General features: G+C 55.7%; 1 protein-coding gene across 1 annotated transcript in view; it reads left to right on the forward strand.

Moving 5' to 3' along the window:
- The window catches only part of LOC121290503 (voltage-dependent calcium channel gamma-8 subunit-like), a 40,367-nt gene that overhangs the window by 12,126 nt on the left and 5,755 nt on the right, over positions 1–22,486 (forward strand). The window contains exon 2 of the mRNA XM_041210941.1: positions 12,027–12,110. Within this exon, the coding sequence (XP_041066875.1) occupies positions 12,027–12,110 (84 nt within the window). The remainder of the gene's footprint in view (positions 1–12,026; positions 12,111–22,486) is intronic.

Below are 22,486 nucleotides of genomic sequence, written 5' to 3' on the forward strand. Positions count from 1 at the left end.
GGTCAGTACTGAGGGAGTGCTGCACTGTCAGAGGGTCAGTACTGAGGGAGTGCTGCACTGTCAGAGGGTCAGTAATGAGGGAGTGCTGCACTGTCAGAGGGTCAGCGTTGAGGGAGAGCTGCACTGTCTGAGGGTCAGTACTGAGGGATTGCTGCACTGTTGGAGGGAGATGTATATACTCTAGGATTTGAGCCCCACAATCCAGGCCGACACTCCCCCCTGGTGCCAGTATTGAGGGAGTGCTGCACTGTCGGAGGGTCAGTACTGAGGGAATGCTGCACTGTCAGAGGGTCAGTACTGAGGGAGTGCTGCACTGTCAGAGGGTCAGTATTGAGGGAGTGCTGCACTGTCAGAGGGTCAATACTGAGGGAGTGCTGCACTGTCAGAGGGTCAGTACTGAGGGAGTGCTGCAATGTCAGAGAGTCAGTACTGAGGGAGTGCTGCCTGTCAGAGGGTCAGTACTGAGGGAGTGCTGCACTGTCAGAGGGTCAGTACTGAGGGAGTGCTGCACTGTCAGAGGGTCAATGTTGAGGGAGTGCTGCACTGTCAGAGGGTCAGTACTGAGGGATTGCTGCACTGTTGGAGGGAGATGTATATACTCTAGGATTTGAGCCCCACAATCCAGGCCGACACTCCCCCCTGGTGCCAGTATTGAGGGAGTGCTGCACTGTCGGAGGGTCAGAACTGAGGGAATGCTGAACTGTCTGAGGGTCAGTGCTGAGGGAGTGCTGCACTGTCAGAGGGTCAGTACTGAGGGAGTGCTGCACTGTCAGAGGGTCAGTACTGAGGGAGTGCCGCACTGTCGGAGGGTCAGTACTGAGGGAGAGCTGAACTGTCAGAGGGTCAGTACTGAGGGAGTGCTGCACTGTCAGAGGGTCAGTAATGAGGGAGTGCCGCACTGTCAGAGGGTCAGTACTGAGGGAGTGCTGCACTGTCTGAGGGTCAGTACTGAGGGAGTGCTGCACTGTCAGAGGGTCAGTACTGAGGGAGTGCTGCACTGTCTGAGGGTCAGTACTGAGGTAGTGCTGCACTGTCAGAGGGTCAGTACTGAGGGAGTGCTGCACTGTCAGAGGGTCAGTACTGAGGGAGTGTTGTACTGTCTGAGGGTCAGTGCTGAGGGTGCTGCACTGTCAGAGGGTCAGTACTGAGGGAGTGCTGCACTGTCAGAGAGTCAGTACTGAGGGAGTGCTGCACTGTCAGAGGGTCAGTACTGAGGGAGTGCTGCCTGTCAGAGGGTCAGTACTGAGGGAGTGCTGCACTGTCAGAGGGTCAGTACTGAGGGAATGCCGCACTGTCAGAGGGTCAGTACTGAGGGGGTGCTGCACTGTCAGAGGGTAGGTACTGAGGGTGTGCCGCTCTGTCGGAGGTTCAGTACTGAGGGAGTGCTGCACTGTCAGAGGGTCAGTACTGAGGGAGTGCTGCACTGTCAGAGGGTCAGTGTTGAGGGAGAGCTGCACTGTCAGAGGGTCAGTAATGAGGGATTGCTGCACTGTTGGAGGGAGATGTATATACTCTAGAATTTGAGCCCCACAATCCAGGCCGACACTCCCCCCTGGTGCCAGTATTGAGGGAGTGCTGCACTGTCTGAGGGTCAGTACTGAGGGAGTGCTGCACTGTCAGAGGGTCAGTACTGAGGGAATGCTGCACTGTCAGAGGGTCAGTACTGAGGGAGTGCTGCACTGTCAGAGGGTCAGTACTGAGGGAGTGCTGCACTGTCAGAGGGTCAGTACTGAGGGAATGCTGCACTGTCAGAGGGTCAGTACTGAGGGAGTGCCGCACTGTCAGAGGGTCAGTACTGAGGGAGTGCTGCACTGTCAGAGGGTCAATGCTGAGGGAGTGCCGCACTGTCAGAGAGTCAGTGCTGAGGGAGTGCCGCACTGTCAGAGGGTCAGTACTGAGGGAGTGCTGCACTGTCAGAGTGTCAGTACTGAGGGAGTGCTGCACTGTCAGAGGGTCAGTACTGAGGGTGTGTTGTACTGTCTGAGGGTCAGTGCTGAGGGTGCTGCACTGTCAGAGGGTCAGTACTGAGGGAGTGCTGCACTGTCAGAGAGTCAGTACTGAGGGAATGCTGCCTGTCAGAGGGTCAGTACTGAGGGAGTGCTGCACTGTCAGAGGGTCAGTACTGAGGGAGTGCTGCACTGTCAGAGGGTCAGTACTGAGGGAATGCCGCACTGTCAGAGGGTCAGTACTGAGGGGGTGCTGCACTGTCAGAGGGTCAGTACTGAAGGTGTGCCGCACTGTCGGAGGGTCAGTACTGAGGGAGTGCCGCACTGTCAGAGGGTCAGTACTGAGGGAGTGCTGCACTCTCAAAGGGTCAGTACTGAGGGATTGCTGCACTGTCTGAGGGTCAGTACTGAGGGAGTGCTGCACTGTCAGAGGGTCAGTACTGAGGGAGTGCTGCACTGTCAGAGGGTCAGTACTGAGGGAGTGCTGCACTGTCAGAGGGTCAGTAATGAGGGAGTGCTGCACTGTCAGAGGGTCAGTGTTGAGGGAGAGCTGCACTGTCAGAGGGTCAGTACTGAGGGATTGCTGCACTGTTGGAGGGAGATGTATATATTCTAGGATTTGAGCCCCACAATCCAGGCCGACACTCCCCCCTGGTGCCAGTATTGAGGGAGTGCTGCACTGTCGGAGGGTCAGTACTGAGGGAATGCTGCACTGTCTGAGGGTCAGTACTGAGGGAGTGCTGCACTGTCAGAGGGTCAGTACTGAGGGAGTGCCGCACTGTCGGAGGGTCAATACTGAGGGAGTGCTGCACTGTCAGAGGGTCAGTACTGAGGGAGTGCTGCACTGTCAGAGGGTCAGTACTGAGGGAGTGTTGCACTGTCAGAGGGTCAGTACTGAGGGAGTGCTGCACTGTCAGAGGGTCAGTAATGAGGGAGTGCTGCACTGTCAGAGGGTCAGTACTGAGGGAGTGCTGCACTGTCAGAGGGTCAGTACTGAGGGAGTGCTGCACTGTCTGAGGGTCAGTACTGAGGGAGTGCTGCACTGTCAGAGGTTCAGTACTGAGGGAGTGCTGCACTGTCAGAGGGTCAGTACTGAGGGAGTGCTGCACTGTCAGAGGGTCAGTACTGAGGGAGTGCTGCACTGTCAGAGGGTCAGTACTGAGGGAGTGCTGCACTGTCAGAGGGTCAGTACTGAGGGAGTGCTGCACTGTCAGAGGGGTCAGTACTGAGGGAGTGCTGCACTGTCAGAGGGTCAGTACTGAGGGAGTGCTGCACTGTCAGAGGGTCAGTACTGAGGGAGTGCTGCACTGTCAGAGGGTCAGTACTGAGGGAGTGCCGCACTGTCGGAGGATCAGTACTGAGGGAGTGCCGCACTGTCAGAGGGTCAGTACTGAGGGAGTGCTGCACTGTCTGAGGGTCAGTACTGAGGGAGTGCTGCACTGTCAGAGGGTCAGTACTGAGGGAGTGCTGCACTGTCTGAGGGTCAGTACTGAGGGAGTGCTGCACTGTCAGAGGGTCAGTACTGAGGGAGTGCCGCACTGTCAGAGGGTCTGTACTGAGGGAGCGCTGCACTGTCAGTGGGTCAGTACTGAGGGAGTGCTGCACCATCGGAGGGTCAGTACTGAGGGAGTGCTGCACTGTCAGAGGGTCAGTACTGAGGGAGTGCTGCACTGTCAGCGGGTCAGTACTGAGGGAGTGCCGCACTGTCGGAGGGTCAGTACTGAGGGAGTGCTGCACTGTCAGAGGATCAGTACTGAGGGAGTGCCGCACTGTCGGAGGGTCAGTACTGAGGGAGTGCTGCACTGTCAGAGGGTCAGTACTGAGGGAGTTCCGCACTGTCGGAGGGTCAGTACTGAGGGAGTGCTGCACTGTCAGAAGGTCAGTACTGAGGGAGTGCCGCACTGTCGGAGGATCAGTACTGAGGGAGTGCCGCACTGTCAGAGGGTCAGTACTGAGGGAGTGCTGCACTGTCTGAGGGTCAGTACTGAGGGAGTGCTGCACTGTCAGAGGGTCAGTACTGAGGGATTGCTGCACTGTTGGAGGGAGATGTATATACTCTAGTATTTGAGCCCCACAATCCAGGCCGACACTCCCCCCTGGTGCCAGTATTGAGGGAGTGCTGCACTGTCGGAGGGTCAGTACTGAGGGAATGCTGCACTGTCTGAGGGTCAGTGCTGAGGGAGTGCTGCACTGTCAGAGGGTCAGTACTGAGGGAGTGCTGCACTGTCAGAGGGTCAGTACTGAGGGAGTGCCGCACTGTCGGAGGGTCAATACTGAGGGAGTGCTGCACTGTCAGAGGGTCAGTACTGAGGGAGTGCTGCACTGTCAGAGGGTCAGTACTGAGGGAGTGTTGCACTGTCAGAGGGTCAGTACTGAGGGAGTGCTGCACTGTCAGAGGGTCAGTAATGAGGGAGTGCTGCACTGTCAGAGGGTCAGTACTGAGGGAGTGCCGCACTGTCGGAAGGTCAGTACTGAGGGAGTGCTGCACTGTCAGAGGGTCAGTACTGAGGGAGTGCCGCACTGTCGGAGGATCAGTAATGAGGGAGTGCCGCACTGTCAGAGGGTCAGTACTGAGGGAGTGCTGCACTGTCTGAGGGTCAGTACTGAGGGAGTGCTGAACTGTCAGAGGTTCAGTACTGAGGGAGTGCTGCACTGTCAGAGGGTCAGTACTGAGGGAGTGCTGCACTGTCAGAGGGTCAGTACTGAGGGAGTGCTGCACTGTCAGAGGGTCAGTACTGAGGGAGTGCTGCACTGTCAGAGGGTCAGTACTGAGGGAGTGCTGCACTGTCAGAGGGTCAGTACTGAGGGAGTGCTGCACTGTCAGAGGGTCAGTACTGAGGGAGTGCCGCACTGTCGGAGGATCAGTACTGAGGGAGTGCCGCACTGTCAGAGGGTCAGTACTGAGGACGTGCTGCACTGTCTGAGGGTCAGTACTGAGGGAGTGCTGCACTGTCAGAGGGTCAGTACTGAGGGAGTGCTGCACTGTCAGAGGGTCAGTACTGAGGGAGTGCTGCACTGTCTGAGGGTCAGTACTGAGGGAGTGCTGCACTGTCAGAGGGTCAGTACTGAGGGAGTCCTGCACTTCAGAGGGTCAGTACTGAGGGAGCGCTGCACTGTCAGTGGGTCAGTACTGAGGGAGTGCTGCACCATCGGAGGGTCAGTACTGAGGGAGTGCTGCACTGTCAGAGGGTCAGTACTGAGGGAGTGCTGCACTGTCAGAGGGTCAGTACTGAGGGAGTGCCGCACTGTCGGAGGGTCAGTACTGAGGGAGTGCTGCACTGTCAGAGGATCAGTACTGAGGGAGTGCCGCACTGTCGGAGGGTCAGTACTGAGGGATTGCTGTACTGTCAGAGGGTCAGTACTGAGGGAGTTCCGCACTGTCGGAGGGTCAGTACTGAGGGAGTGCTGCACTGTCAGAAGGTCAGTACTGAGGGAGTGCCGCACTGTCGGAGGATCAGTACTGAGGGAGTGCCGCACTGTCAGAGGGTCAGTACTGAGGGAGTGCTGCACTGTCTGAGGGTCAGTACTGAGGGAGTGCTGCACTGTCGGAGGGTCAGTACTGAGGGAGTGCCGCACTGTCAGAGGGTCAGTACTGAGGGAGTGCTGCACTGTCGGAGGGTCAGTACTGAGGGAGTGCTGCACTGTCAGAGGGTCAGTAATGAGGGAGTGCTGCACTGTCAGAGGGTCAGTGTTGAGGGCGAGCTGCACTGTCAGAGGGTCTGTACTGAGGGATTGCTGCACTGTTGGAGGGAGATGTATATACTCTAGGATTTGAGCCCCACAATCCAGGCCGACACTCCCCCCTGGTGCCAGTATTGAGGGAGTGCTGCACTGTCAGAGGGTCAGTACTGAGGGAGTGCTGCACTGTCTGAGGGTCAGTACTGAGGGAATGCTGCACTGTCAGAGGGTCAGTACTGAGGGAGTGCTGCACTGTCAGAGGGTCAGTATTGAGGGAGTGCTGCACTGTCAGAGGGTCAATACTGAGGGAGTGCTGCACTGTCAGAGGGTCAGTACTGAGGGAGTGCTGCAATGTCAGAGAGTCAGTACTGAGGGAGTGCTGCCTGTCAGAGGGTCAGTACTGAGGGAGTGCTGCACTGTCAGAGGGTCAGTACTGAGGGAGTGCTGCACTGTCAGAGGGTCAATGTTGAGGGAGTGCTGCACTGTCAGAGGGTCAGTACTGAGGGATTGCTGCACTGTTGGAGGGAGATGTATATACTCTAGGATTTGAGCCCGACAATCCAGGCCGACACTCCCCCCTGGTGCCAGTATTGAGGGAGTGCTGCACTGTCGGAGGGTCAGAACTGAGGGAATGCTGAACTGTCTGAGGGTCAGTGCTGAGGGAGTGCTGCACTGTCAGAGGGTCAGTACTGAGGGAGTGCTGCACTGTCAGAGGGTCAGTACTGAGGGAGTGCCGCACTGTCGGAGGGTCAGTACTGAGGGAGAGCTGAACTGTCAGAGGGTCAGTACTGAGGGAGTGCTGCACTGTCAGAGGGTCAGTAATGAGGGAGTGCCGCACTGTCAGAGGGTCAGTACTGAGGGAGTGCTGCACTGTCTGAGGGTCAGTACTGAGGGAGTGCTGCACTGTCAGAGGGTCAGTACTGAGGGAGTGCTGCACTGTCTGAGGGTCAGTACTGAGGGAGTGCTGCACTGTCAGAGGGTCAGTACTGAGGTAGTGCTGCACTGTCAGAGGGTCAGTACTGAGGGAGTGTTGTACTGTCTGAGGGTCAGTGCTGAGGGTGCTGCACTGTCAGAGGGTCAGTACTGAGGGAGTGCTGCACTGTCAGAGAGTCAGTACTGAGGGAGTGCTGCCTGTCAGAGGGTCAGTACTGAGGGAGTGCTGCACTGTCAGAGGGTCAGTACTGAGGGAATGCCGCACTGTCAGAGGGTCAGTACTGAGGGGGTGCTGCACTGTCAGAGGGTAGGTACTGAGGGTGTGCCGCTCTGTCGGAGGTTCAGTACTGAGGGAGTGCTGCACTGTCAGAGGGTCAGTACTGAGGGAGTGCTGCACTGTCAGAGGGTCAGTGTTGAGGGAGAGCTGCACTGTCAGAGGGTCAGTAATGAGGGATTGCTGCACTGTTGGAGGGAGATGTATATACTCTAGAATTTGAGCCCCACAATCCAGGCCGACACTCCCCCCTGGTGCCAGTATTGAGGGAGTGCTGCACTGTCTGAGGGTCAGTACTGAGGGAGTGCTGCACTGTCAGAGGGTCAGTACTGAGGGAGTGCTGCACTGTCAGAGGGTCAGTACTGAGGGAGTGCTGCACTGTCAGAGGGTCAGTACTGAGGGAGTGCTGCACTGTCAGAGGGTCAGTACTGAGGGAATGCTGCACTGTCAGAGGGTCAGTACTGAGGGAGTGCCGCACTGTCAGAGGGTCAGTACTGAGGGAGTGCTGCACTGTCAGAGGGTCAATGCTGAGGGAGTGCCGCACTGTCAGAGAGTCAGTGCTGAGGGAGTGCCGCACTGTCAGAGGGTCAGTACTGAGGGAGTGCTGCACTGTCAGAGTGTCAGTACTGAGGGAGTGCTGCACTGTCAGAGGGTCAGTACTGAGGGTGTGTTGTACTGTCTGAGGGTCAGTGCTGAGGGTGCTGCACTGTCAGAGGGTCAGTACTGAGGGAGTGCTGCACTGTCAGAGAGTCAGTACTGAGGGAATGCTGCCTGTCAGAGGGTCAGTACTGAGGGAGTGCTGCACTGTCAGAGAGTCAGTACTGAGGGAGTGCTGCACTGTCAGAGGGTCAGTACTGAGGGAATGCCGCACTGTCAGAGGGTCAGTACTGAGGGGGTGCTGCACTGTCAGAGGGTCAGTACTGAAGGTGTGCCGCACTGTCGGAGGGTCAGTACTGAGGGAGTGCCGCACTGTCAGAGGGTCAGTACTGAGGGAGTGCTGCACTCTCAAAGGGTCAGTACTGAGGGATTGCTGCACTGTCTGAGGGTCAGTACTGAGGGAGTGCTGCACTGTCAGAGGGTCAGTACTGAGGGAGTGCTGCACTGTCAGAGGGTCAGTAATGAGGGAGTGCTGCACTGTCAGAGGGTCAGTGTTGAGGGAGAGCTGCACTGTCAGAGGGTCAGTACTGAGGGATTGCTGCACTGTTGGAGGGAGATGTATATATTCTAGGATTTGAGCCCCACAATCCAGGCCGACACTCCCCCCTGGTGCCAGTATTGAGGGAGTGCTGCACTGTCGGAGGGTCAGTACTGAGGGAGTGCTGCACTCTCAGAGGGTCAGTACTGAGGGAGTGCTGCACTGTCAGAGGGTCAGTACTGAGGGAGTGCCGCACTGTCGGAGGGTCAATACTGAGGGAGTGCAGCACTGTCGGAGGGTCAGTACTGAGGGAGTGCTACACTGTCAGAGGGTCAGTACTGAGGGAGTGTTGCACTGTCAGAGGGTCAGTACTGAGGGAGTGCTGCACTGTCAGAGGGTCAGTAATGAGGGAGTGCTGCACTGTCAGAGGGTCAATACCGAGGGAGTGCCGCACTGTCGGAAGGTCAGTACTGAGGGAGTGCTGCACTGTCAGAGGGTCAGTACTGAGGGAGTGCCGCACTGTCAGAGGATCAGTAATGAGGGAGTGCCGCACTGTCAGAGGGTCAGTACTGAGGGAGTGCTGCACTGTCTGAGGGTCAGTACTGAGGGAGTGCTGCACTGTCAGAGGTTCAGTACTGAGGGAGTGCTGCACTGTCAGAGGGTCAGTACTGAGGGAGTGCTGCACTGTCAGAGGGTCAGTACTGAGGGATTGCTGCACTGTCAGAGGGTCAGTACTGAGGGAGTGCTGCACTGTCAGAGGGTCAGTACTGAGGGAGTGCTGCACTGTCAGAGGGTCAGTACTGAGGGAGTGCTGCACTGTCAGAGGGTCAGTACTGAGGGAGTGCTGCACTGTCAGAGGGTCAGTACTGAGGGAGTGCTGCACTGTCAGAGGGTCAGTACTGAGGGAGTGCCGCACTGTCGGAGGATCAGTACTGAGGGAGTGCCGCACTGTCAGAGGGTCAGTACTGAGGGAGTGCTGCACTGTCTGAGGGTCAGTACTGAGGGAGTGCTGCACTGTCAGAGGGTCAGTACTGAGGGAGTGCTGCACTGTCAGAGGGTCAGCACTGAGGGAGTGCTGCACTGTCTGAGGGTCAGTACTGAGGGAGTGCTGCACTGTCAGAGGGTCAGTACTGAGGGAGTGCCGCACTGTCAGAGGGTCAGTACTGAGGGAGCGCTGCACTGTCAGTGGGTCAGTACTGAGGGAGTGCTGCACCATCGGAGGGTCAGTACTGAGGGAGTGCTGCACTGTCAGAGGGTCAGTACTGAGGGATTGCTGCACTGTCAGAGGGTCAGTACTGAGGGAGTGCCGCACTGTCGGAGGGTCAGTACTGAGGGAGTGCTGCACTGTCAGAGGATCAGTACTGAGGGAGTGCCGCACTGTCGGAGGGTCAGTACTGAGGGAGTGCTGCACTGTCAGAGGGTCAGTACTGAGGGAGTTCCGCACTGTCGGAGGGTCAGTACTGAGGGAGTGCTGCACTGTCAGAAGGTCAGTACTGAGGGAGTGCCGCACTGTCGGAGGATCAGTACTGAGGGAGTGCCGCACTGTCAGAGGGTCAGTACTGAGGGAGTGCTGCACTGTCTGAGGGTCAGTACTGAGGGAGTGCTGCACTTTCAGAGGGTCAGTACTGAGGGAGCGCTGCACTGTCAGAGGGTCAGTACTGAGGGAGTGCTGCACTGTCGGAGGGTCAGTACTGAGGGAGTGCAGCACTCTCAGAGGGTCAGTACTGAGGGAGTCCTGCACTGTCAGAGGGTCAGTACTGAGGGAGCGCTGCACTGTCAGTGGGTCAGTACTGAGGGAGTGCTGCACCATCGGAGGGTCAGTACTGAGGGAGTGCTGCACTGTCAGGGGGTCAGTACTGAGGGAGTGCTGCACTGTCAGAGGGTCAGTACTGAGGGAGTGCCGCACTGTCGGAGGGTCAGTACTGAGGGAGTGCTGCACTGTCAGAGGATCAGTACTGAGGGAGTGCCGCACTGTCGGAGGGTCAGTACTGAGGGAGTGCTGCACTGTCAGAGGATCAGTACTGAGGGAGTGCCGCACTGTCGGAGGGTCAGTACTGAGGGAGTGCCGCACTGTCAGAGGCTCAGTACTGAGGGAGTGCTGCACTGTCTGAGGGTCAGTACTGAGGGAGTGCTGCACTGTCAGAGGGTCAGTACTGAGGGAGTGCTGCACTGTCAGAGGGTCAGTACTGAGAGAGTGCTGCACTGTCTGAGGGTCAGTACTGAGGGAGTGCTGCACTGTCAGAGGGTCAGTATTGAGGGAGTGCCGCACTGTCTGAGGGTCAGTGCTGAGGGAGTGCTGCACTGTCAGAGGGTCAGTACTGAGTGAGTGCCGCACTGTTGGATGGAGATGTACATACTCTAGGATTTGAGCCCCACAATCCAGGCCGACACTCCCCCCTGGTGCCAGTACTGAGGGAGTGCTGCACTGTCAGAGGGAGATGAAAATACCCTAGTAGTGGTGTGAGGTGAGGGGAGAGTAACTACCCTTGACATCGAGGCAGCATTTGACCCGAGTGTGACATCAAGGAGCCCCCAGCAACACTGGAGTCAATGGGAATCAGGGGGAAAACTCTCCGCTGTTTGGAGTCATTCCCAGCACAAAGGAAGATGGTTGTGGTTGTTGGAGGTCAGTCATCTCAGCTCCAGGACATCACCGCAGGAGTCCCTCAGGGTTAGTGTCCTCGGCCCAACCACCTTCAGCTGCTTCACCAATGACCTTCCTTCCATCATAAGGTCAGGAGTGGGGATGTTCGCTGATGGTTGCACAATGTTCAGCACCATTCGTGACTCCTCAGATACTGAAGCAGTCCCATGTCCAAATGCAGCAAGACCTGGACAATATCCAGGCTCAGGGCTGAGAAGTAACCTTCACCCCACACCAGTGTCAGGCAATGACCATCTCCAACAAGAGAGAATCCAACCATCGCCCCCTTGACATTCAATGGGCATTACCCTCAGTGAATCCCCCACTATCAACATCCTGGGGGTGACCACTGACCAGAAACTGAACTGGCACCAGCCACATAAACACTGTGGCTACAAGAGCAGGTCAGAGGCTGGGAATCCTGCGGAGAGTCACTCAGCTCCCGACACCCCCAAAGCTAGTCCACCATCTACAAGGCACAAGTCAGGAGTGTGATGGGATACTCCCCACTTGCCTGGATGAGTGCAGCTCCCACAAACACTCAAGAAGCTCGACACCGTCCAGGACAAAGCAGCCCCTCTTGATCGGCACCCCATCCACAAACATTCACTCCCTCCACCACCGACGCACAGTAGCAGCAGCGTGTGTACCATCTACAAGATGCACTGCAGCAACTCACTAAGGCTCCTTCGACAGCACCTTCCAAACCCACGACCGCTACCATCTAGAAGGACAAGGGCAGGAGATACATGGGGAACACCACCACCTGGAAGTTCCCCTCCCAGTCACTCACCATCCTGACTTGGAAATATATCGGCTGTTCCTTCACTGTCACTGGGTCAAAATCCTGGAACTCCCTCCCTAACAGCGCCGTGGGTGTACCTACACCACACGGACAAAATCCTGGAACTCCCTCCCTAACAGCGCCGTGGGTGTACCTACACCACATGGACAAAATCCTGGAACTCCCTCCCTAACAGCGCCGTGGGTGTACCTACACCACACGGACAAAATCCTGGAACTCCCTCCCTAACAGCACCGTGGATGTACCTACACCACAGGGACAAAATCCTGGAACTCCCTCCCTAACAGCGCCGTGGGTGTACCTACACCACAGGGACTGCATTGGTTCAAGGAGACGGCTCACCCCCCACCTTCTCAAGGGGCAATTAGGGATGGGCAATAAATGCAGGGCCCGGCCTGCGACACCCACACCCTCGTTAATGAATATTAGAGGGAAGGAGAGGTGGTGGAAGGTGACGGGTGTCATTGGGAGGCTGTGGGCCGCTGTCTGTGGGATCCTGCTGTGCGAGGTTTGGATGCTGTGTCATTCCCTGGCCTGGAATTGTAGCATTCAGAGTTACGTGGCTGGATTTGGAGGGTTGAGTCTGTCTCCATTGCTCGTCTCTCCCACAGGAACGAGGAGAGGGATTTGCCAGAATATCAACCATTTCCCTGAAGACACTGATTATGACCATGACAGTGCGGAGTATCTCCTGAGTGAGTATGGGGCATTATCCAGCACACAGCACAAACCCAGCATTGTACCCACCCCATCGCTGTAACATCCTGGAGACCCTACACCCCTCCCTATCTCTGTAACCTCCTCCAGACCCTACACCCCTCCCTATCTCTGTAACCTCCTCCAGCCCCCTACACCCCTCACTATCTCTGTAACCTCCCCCAGACCCTACACCCCTCCCTATCTCTGTATCTGCTATGTGAGTATGGGGCATTATCCAGCACACAGCACAAACCCAGCATTGTACCCACCCCATCGCTGTAACATCCTGGAGACCCTACACCCTCCCTATCTCTGTAACCTCCTCCAGACCCTACACCCCTCCCTATCTCTGTAACCTCCTCCAGCCCCCTACACCCCTCACTATCTCTGTAACCTCCTCCAGCCACTACACCCCTCCCTATCTCTGTAACCTCCTCCAGACCCTACACCACTCCCTATCTCTGTAACCTCCTCCAGCCCCCTACACCCCTCACTATCTCTGTAACCTCCTCCAGCCACTACACCCCTCCCTATCTCTGTAACCTCCTCCAGACCCTACACCACTCCCTATCTCTGTAACCTCCTCCAGACCCTACAACCCTCCCTATCTCTGTAACCTCCTCCAGACCCTACACCCCTCCCTATCTCTGTAACCTCCTCCAGACCCTTCACCCCTCCCTATCTCTGTAACCTCCTCCAGACCCTTCACCCCTCCCTATCTCTGTAACCTCCTCCAGACCCTACACCCCTCCCTTTCTCTGTAACCTCCTCCAGACCCCTACAACCCTCCCTTTCTCTGTAACCTCCTCCAGCCCCTACACCCCTTCCTTTCTCTGTAACCTCCTCCAGCCCCTACACCCCTCCCTATCTCTGTAACCTCCTCCAGCCACTACAACCCCCCAAATCTTTTAATCTCCTCCAGACCCCTACACCCCTCCCTATCTCTGTAACCACCTCCAGACCCTACACCCCTCCCTATCTCTGTAACCTCCTCCAGACCCTACATCCCGCCCTCTCTATAACCTACTGCAGGCATTACACCCCTCCCTATCTCTGTAACCACCTCCAGACCCTTCACCCCTCCCTATCTCTGTAACCTCCTCCAGACCCTACACCCCTCCCTATCTCTGAAAACTCCTCCAGACCCTACATCCCTCCCTCTCTATAACCTACTGCAGATTTTACACCTCTCCCAATCTCTGTAACCTCCCCCAGACCCTACACCCTTCCCTATCTCTGTAACCTCCTCCAGACCCTTCACCCCTCTCTATCTCTGTAACCTCCTCCAGCCCCTACACCCCTCCCTATCTCTGTAACCTCCTCCAGCCCCTACAACCCTCTCTATCTCTGTAACCTCCTCCAGCCCCTACACCCCTCCATATCTCTGTAACCTCCGCCAAACCCTACACCCCTCCCTAACTCTGTAACCTCCTCCAGCCCCTACACCCCTCCCTATCTCTGCAACCTCCCCCAGACCCTACAACCCTCCCTATCTCTGGAACCTCCCCCAGACCCTACAAACCTCCCTATCTCTGTAACAACCCCCAGACCCTACATCCCTCCCTATCTCTGAAATCTCCTCCAGTCCCTACACCCATCCATCTCTGTAACGTCCTCCAGACCCTACATCCCTCCCTATCTCTGTAACCTCCCCTAGAACCTTAACCCCTCCCTATCTCTGTAATCTCCTCCAGACCCTACCACCGCCCTATCTCTGTAACCTCCTCCAAAACCTACCACCTCCCTATCTCTGTAACCACCTTCAGAACCCACAACCCTCCCTATCTCTGTCACCTCCCCCAGACCCTACACCCCTCCCTATCTCTGTAACTTCCCCTAGACCCTACACCCCTCCCTATCTCTGTAACCTCCTCCAGACCCTACACCCCTCCCTATCTCTGTAACCACCTTCAGACCCCACAACCCTCCCTATCTCTGTAGACTCCTCCAGCACCTACAACCCTCCCTATCTCTGTAACCTCCTCCAGACCCTACACACCTCCCTATTTCTGTAACCTCCTTCAGACCCTGCAACCCTCCCTATCTCTGTAACCTCCTCCAGACCCTACAATCTTCCGTTTCTCTGTAACCTCCTCCAGAACCTGCACCCCTCCCTCTCTTTAACCTCCTCCAACCCAACACCCCTCCCTATATCCGTAAGCTCCTCCAGCCCCTACAATCTTCCCTATCTCTGTAAGTGCTGAGTGAGTATCGCGTATTCTACAGCACACACTACAAACCCAGCATTGTACCCCTCCCTCTCTGTAACATCCCACTGACCCTACACACCTCCCTATCACTGTAACCTCCCACTGACCCTACACTCCTCCATCTCTGTAACCTCCCCCAGAGCGTCCACCCCTCACTACCTCTGTAACCTCCTCCAGACCCTACAAACCTCCCTCTCTGTAACATCCCACAGACCCTACACCCCTCCCTATCTCTGTAAGTGCTGAGTGAGTATGGTGTATTATACCGCGCACACTACAAAGCAGCATTGTACCCCTCCCTCTCTGTAACATCCCCCAGACTCTAGACCCCTCCCTATGTCTGTAACCTCCCCCAGACCATACACTCCTCCCTCTCTGTAACATCCCACTGACCCTACATCTCTCCATTTCTCTGTAACCTCCCGCAGACCCTACACCCCTCCCTCTCTGTAACCTCCCCCTGATCCGACAACGCTCCCTATCTCTGTAAGTGCTGAGTGTGTATGGGGTATTATAGAGCACACACTACAAACCCAGCCCCTCCCTCTCTGCAACATCCCACTGACGCTACACCCTTCCCTATCTCTGTAACATCCCACTGACCCTACACCCCTCCCTATCTCTGTAACCTCAGCTAGACTCTACACACCACCCTATCGCTGTAAACTCCCCCAGACCCTACACTCCTCCCTATCTCTGTAACCTCATCCAGCCCCTACAACTCTCCCTATCTCTGTAACCTCCCCCAGACCCTACACTCCTCCCTATCTCTGGAACCTCCTCCAGACCCTACACCCCTCCCTATCTCTGTAATCTCCTCCAGCCCCTACACTCCTCCCTATCTCTGTAACCTCCCACAGACCCTACACCCCTCCCTCTGTGTAACCTCCCCCAGACCCTACTCCCCTGCCTATCTCTGTAACCTCCCCCAGACACGACACCCCTCCCTATCTCTGTAAGTGCTGAGTGAGTATGGGGTATTATACAGCACACACTACAAACCCAGCATTGTATCACTCCGTCTCTGTAACATCCCACTGAACCTTCACCCCTCCCTATCTCTGTAACCACCCACAGAGCCTACGCTCCTCCCTCTCTGTAATCTCGCCCAGAGCGTCCACCCCTCACTATCGATGTAACCTCCTCCAGGCCCTACACACCTCCCTATCTCTGTAACCCCCGCCAGACCCAAAACCCTCCCTAACTCTGTAACCTCCCCCAGACACTACGCGCCTCCCTATCTCTGTAACCTCCCCCAGACACTACACCCCTTCCTATCTCTGTATCTGCTGAGTGATAATGGGGCATTATCCAGCACACAGCACAAACCCAGCATTGTACCCACCCCATCGCTGTAACATCCTGGAGACCCTACACCCCTCCCTATCTCTGTAACCTCCTCCAGACCCTACACCCCTCCCTATCTCTGTATCTGCTGAGTGAGAATGGGGCATTATCCAGCACACAGCACAAACCCAGCATTGTACCCACCCCATCGCTGTAACATCCTGGAGACCCTAAACCCCTCCCTATCTCTGTAACCTCCTCCAGACCCTACAACCCTCCCTATCTCTCTAACCTCCTCCAGAACCTACAACCCTCCCTATCTCTGTAACCTCCTCCAGAGCCTATACCCCTCCCTATCTCTGTAACTTCCCCCAGACCCTACATCCCTCCCTATCTCTGTAACCTCCCCCAGACCCTACACCCCTCCCTATCTCTGTAACCTCCTCCAGACCCTACATCCCTCCCTATCTCTGTAACCTCCTCCAGCCACTACAGCCCTCCCTATCTCTGTAACCTCCCCCAGATCCTACATCCCTCCCTATCTCTGTAACCTCCTCTAGACCCTACACACCTCCTTATCTCTGTAACCTCCTCCAGCCACTACAGTCCTCCCTATCTCTGTAACCTCCCCCAGACCCTATACCCCTCCTTATCTCTGTAACCTCCTCCAAACCCTACATCCCTCCCTATCTCTGTAACCTCCTCTAGACCCTACACACCTCCCTATCTCTGTAACCTCCTCCAGCCACTACATCCCTCCCTATCTCTGTAACCACCCCCAGACCTGACATCCCTCCCTATCTCTGTAAACTCCTCTAGACCCTACACACCTCCCTATCTCTGTAACCTCCTCCAGCCACTACAACCCTCCCTATCTCTGTAACCTCCTCCAGACCCTACATCCGTCCCTTATCTCTGTAACCTCCCCCAGACCCTACATCCCTCCCTATCTCTGTAACCTCCTCTAGACCCTACACCCCTCCCTCTCTGTAACCTCCCCCAGAGCGTCAACCCCTCCCTATCTCTGTAACCTCCTCCAGACCCTACATTCGTCCCTTATCTCTGTAACCTCCCCCAGACCCTACATCCCTCCCTATCTCTGTAACCTCCTCTAGACCCTACACCCCTCCCTCTCTGTAACCTCCCCCAGAGCGTCAACCCCTCCCTATCTCTGTAACCTCCCCCAGACCCTACAAACCTCCCCATCTCTGTAACTTCCAACAGAACCTACAAACCTCCCTATCTCTGTAACTTCCAACAGAACCTACAAACCTCCCTCTCTGTAAACTCCCTCAGACCTACACCCCTCCATATCTCTGAAACCTCCCCCAGAACCGACACCCCTCCCTATCTCTGTAACCTCCTCCAGCCCCTACACTCCTCCCTTTCTCTGTAACCTCCGACAGACCCTACACCCCTCCCTATCTCTGTAACCTCCACCAGACCCTACACCCCTCCCTATCTCTGTAACCTCCTCCAGCCCCTACACTCCTCCCTATCTCTGTAACCTCCCCCAGACACTACATGCATCCCTATCTCTGTAACCTCCTCCAGACCCTACACCCCTCCCTAACTCTGTAACCTCCTCCAGCCCCTACACCCCTCCCTATCTCTGTAACCTCCCCCAGACCAAACAACCCTCCCTATCTCTGTAACCTCCTACAGACCCTACCCCACTCCCTATCTCTGCAACGTCCCCAAGACCCTACTCCCCTCCCAATCTCTGTAACCTCCCCAAGACCCTACTCCCCTCCCAATCTCTGTAACATCCCCAGACCCTACTCCCCTCCCAATCTCTGTAACCTCCCCAAGACCCTACTCCCCTCCCAATCTCTGTAACCTCCCCAAGACCCTACTCCCCTCCCTCTCTGTAACCTCCTCCAGACCCGACATCCCTCCCTATCTCTGTAAGTGCTGTGTGAGTATGGGGTATTACAGAGCACACACTACAAACCAGCATTGTACCCCTCCCTCTGTATAACCTCCCCCAGAGCGTCAACCCCTCCATATCTCTGTAACCTCCTCCAGACGCTACAACCCTCCCTACCTCTGTAACCTCCTCCAGACGCTACAACCCTCCCTATCTCTGTAACCTCCTCCAGACCCTACATCCCTCCCTTATCTCTGTAACCTCCCCCAGACCCTACATCCCTCCCTATCTCTGTAACCTCCACCAGACCCTACATCCCTCCCTATCTCTGTAACCTCCTCTAGACCCTACACACCTCCCTATCTCTGTAACCTCCTCCAGTCCCTACACCCCTCCCTATCTCTGTAACCTCCTCTAGACCCTACACACCTCCCTATCTCTGTAACCTCCTCCAGCCACTGCAACCCTCCCTATCTCTGTAACCTCCCCCAGACCCTACATCCCTCCCTATCTCTGTAACCTCCTCCAGCCCCTACACCCCTCCCTATCTCTGTAACCTCCTCCAGCCCCTCGAACCCTCCCTATCTCTGTAACCTCCCCCAGACCCTACATCCCTCCCTATCTCTGTAACCTCCCCCAGACCCTACAAACCTCCCTATCTCTGTACCTTCCACCAGACCCTACAACCCTCCCTATCTCTGTAACTTCCAGCAGAACCTACAAATCTCCCTCTCTGTAAACTCCCTCAGACCTACACCCCTCCATATCTCTGAAACCTCCCCCAGAACCGACACCCCTCCCTATCTCTGTAAGTGCTAAGTGAATATGGGGTGTTATACAGCAAACACTACAAACCCAGCATTGTACCATTCCCTCTCTATAACATCCCACTGACCCTACACCCCTCCCTATCTCTGTAACCTCCCACAGAGCCTACACTCCTCCCTCTCTGTAACCTCCCGCAGAGCCTACACTCCTCCCTCTCTGTAACCTCCCCCAGACCCTACACTCCTCCCTCTCTGTAACCTCGCCCAGAGCGTCCACCCCTCCACTATCGATGTAATCTCCTCCAGGCCCTACACACCTCCTTATCTCTGTAACCTCCCCCAGACCAAACAACCCTCCCTATCTCTGTAACCTCCTACAGACCCTACCCCACTCCCTATCTCTGCAACCTCCCCAAGACCCTACTCCCCTCCCAATCTCTGTAACCTCCCCAAGACCCTACTCCCCTCCCAATCTCTGTAACTTCCCCAAGACCCTACTCCCCTCCCTCTCTGTAACCTCCTCCAGACGCTACAACCCTCCCTATCTCTGTAACCACATCCAGACACCACACCCCTCCCTATCTCTGTAACCTCATCCAGACCCTACACCTCTCCCTATCTCTGTAACCACCTCCAGACCATACAGCCCTCCCTCTCTGTAACCTCCCCCAGACCCTACACACATCCCTATCTCTGTAACCTCCCCCAGACCCTACACACATCCCTATCTCTATAACCTCCTCCAGCCCCTACAATTCTCATCCTCCTGTTCAAATCCCTCCCTCACTCCCTCCCTCCCTATCTCTGTAACCTCCTCCAGACCCTACAATTCTCATCCTCCTGTTCAAATCCCTCCCTCACCCCCTCCCTCCCTATCTCTGTAACCTCCTCCAGCCCCTACAATTCTCATCCTCCTGTTCAAATCCCTCCCTAAACCCCTCCCTCCCTATCTCTGTAACCTCCTCCAGAGACTATACCCCCTCCCTCACTGTAACCTCCTCCACCCCACAAACCTCATTATCGCTGTATCTGCTGAGTGAGAATGGGGCATTATCCAGCACACTACAAACCCAGCATTGTACCCCTCCCTCTCTGTAACATCCCACAGACCCTACACCCCTCCCTATCTCTGTAACCTCCCCCAGACCCTACACCCCTCCCTATCTCTGTAACCTCCTCCAGCCCCTACACCCCTCCCTATCTCTGTAAGTGCTGAGTGAGTATGGGGTATTATACAGCACACGCTACAAACCCAGCATTGTACCCCTCCCTCTCTGTAACATCCCACAGACCCTACACCCCTCCCTATCTCTGTAAGCTCCTCCACCCCTACACCCCTCCCTTTCTCTGTATCAGCTATGTGAGTATGGGCCGTTATACAGGACACACACAAACCCAGGATTCTACCCATCCCTTCGCTGTAACCTCCACAAGACCCTACACCCCTCCCTCTCTGTAACCTCCTCCACCCCTACACCCCTCCCAATCTCTGTAACCTCCACAAGACCCTACACCCCTCCCTCTCTGTTACCTCCTCCACCCCTACACCCCTCCCTATCTCTGTATCTGCTATGTGAGTATGCGGCATTATACAGGAAACACACAAACCCAGCATTGTACCCACCCCATCACTGTAACCTCCTCCAGACCCTATACCCCTCCCTATCTCGGTAACCGCCCCCAGACCCTATACCCCCTCTATGTTTGTAAGCTCCCACGAACCCTAGAACTCTCCCTATCTCTGTAACCTTCTCCAGAGCGTACACCCCTCCCTATCTCTGTAAGCTCCTCCAGAACCTACACCCCTTCCTCTCTGTAACTTCCTCCAGACCCAACAACCCCCCTATCTCTGTTACCTCCTCCAGACCTACAAACCCGCCTCCCTGTAACTTCCCCCAGACCATAAACCCCTCATTATCTCTGTAACCTCCTCCAAACCCTACACCCCTCGCTATCTCTGTAATATCCCCAAGAACCTACAACCCTCACTATCTCTGTATCAGCTATGTGAGTATGGGGCATTATTCAGCACACAACACAACGCCAGCATTGTACCCACCCCATCGCTGTAACCTCCTACCGACCCTACACCCCTTCCTATCACTGTAACCTCCTCCAGACCCTAAACCCCTCCCAATTTCTGTAACGTCCCCGAGACCCTCCGCCCCTCCCTCTCTGAAGCCTCCCCCAGACCATACACCCTCCCTATCTCTGTAACCTCCCTCAGATCGTACACCTTCCTATCTCTCTAACCTCCCCCAAAACCTACACCCCCCCATCTCTGTAACCTCCCCCAGCTCCTACACGCCTCCCTATCTCTGTAACATCCCACAGCCCCTACACACCTCTCTATCCCTGAAACCTCCTCCAGCCCCTAAACCCCTCCATCTCTGTGACCTCCCCCAGAATCTACACCCCCTCCCTATCTCTGTAACCTCCCCCAGACCCTACAACTCTCCCTATCTCTGTAACCTCCTCCAGACCCAACACCCTTCAAAATCTCTGTAACCTCCCCAAGAAACTAAACCCCTCCCTATCTCTGTCACCTCTTCCAGACCCTACACACCTCCCTATCCTGTAAACTCCCCCAGACGCTACACACCTCCTTATCTCTGCAACCTCCTACAGACCCTACACCCCTCCCTATCTCTGTAACCTCCTCCAGCCCCTAAAACCCTCCCTATCTCTGAAACCACCTCCAGACCCTACACCCCTCCCTATCTCTGTGACATCCTCCAGACCCTACACCCCTCCCTATCTCTGTGACCTCCTCCAGACCTACAAACCTCCTTATCGCTGTAAAATCCTCCAGATGCTACACACCTCCCTATCTCTGAAACCTACTCCTCACCCTACACATCTCCCTATCTCTGTAACCTCCTCCAGACCCTATACACCTCACTATCTCTGTTAACTCCTCCAGACCCTACACCCCTCCCTATCACTGTAACCTCTTCCAGACCCTACACACATCCCTATCTCTGTTACCTCCTCCATACCCTACACCCCTCCATATCTCTGTTACCTCTTCCAGACCCTACACACATCCCTAGATCTGTAAACTCCTCCAGGCCCTACACCCCTCCCTATCTCTGTAACCTCCTCCAGCCCCTACACCCCTCACTATCTCTGTAACCTCCTCCAGACCCTACACCCCTCCCTATCTCTGTAACCTCCTCCAGACCCTACACCCTCCCTATCTCTGAAAACACCTCCAGACCCTACACCCCTCCCTATCTCTGTGACCTCCTCCAGACCTGCAACCCTCCTTATTGCTGTAAACTCCTCCAGATGCTACACACCTCCCTATCTCTGTAACCTACTCCTCACCCTACATATCTCCCTATCTCTGTAACCTCTTCCAGACCCTACACCCCTCCATCTCTGTAACCACACCCACAGCGTCCACCCCTCCCTAACACTGTAAACTCCCCCTGACCTTACACCCCTCCCTATCTCTTTAACCTCCTCTAGCCCCTACACACCTCCGTATCTCTGTAACCTCCTCCAGGCCCTACACCCCTCCCTATCTGTGTAACCTCCTCCAGCACCTACACCCCTCCCTATCTCTATAACCTCCTCCAGACCCTACACCCCTCCCTATCTCTGTAACCTCCTCCAGACCCTACAACCCTCCCTATCTCTATAACCTCCTCCAGGCCCTACACCCCTCCCTATCTCTGTAACCTCCTCCAGCCCCAACACCCCTCCCTATCTCTGTAACCTCCCCCAGACACTACAACTCTCCCTATCTACACCCCTCCCTATCTCTGTAACCTCATCCAGCCCCTACACCCCTCACTATCTCTGTAACCTCCTCCAGCCCCTAAACCCCTCCCTATCTCTTTAAACTCCTCCAGACCCAACACCCTTCAAAATCTCTGTAACCTCCCCCAGAAACTAAACCCCTCTCTATCTCTGTCACCTCTTCCAGACCCTACACACCTCCCTATTCTGTAAACTCCCCCAGACGCTACACACCTCCTTATCTCTGCAACCTCCTACAGACACTACACCCCTCCCTATCTCTGTAACCTCCTCCAGACCCTACAACCCTCCCTATCTCTATAACCTCCTCCAGGCCCTACACCCCTCCCTATCTCTGTAACCTCCTCCAGCCCCAACACCCCTCCCTATCTCTGTAACCTCCCCCAGACACTACAACTCTCCCTATCTACACCCCTCCCTATCTCTGTAACCTCATCCAGCCCCTACACCCCTCACTATCTCTGTAACCT

The sequence above is a fragment of the Carcharodon carcharias genome, chromosome 18 (genome assembly GCF_017639515.1).
Source record: "Carcharodon carcharias isolate sCarCar2 chromosome 18, sCarCar2.pri, whole genome shotgun sequence".
NCBI lineage: Eukaryota > Metazoa > Chordata > Chondrichthyes > Lamniformes > Lamnidae > Carcharodon > Carcharodon carcharias.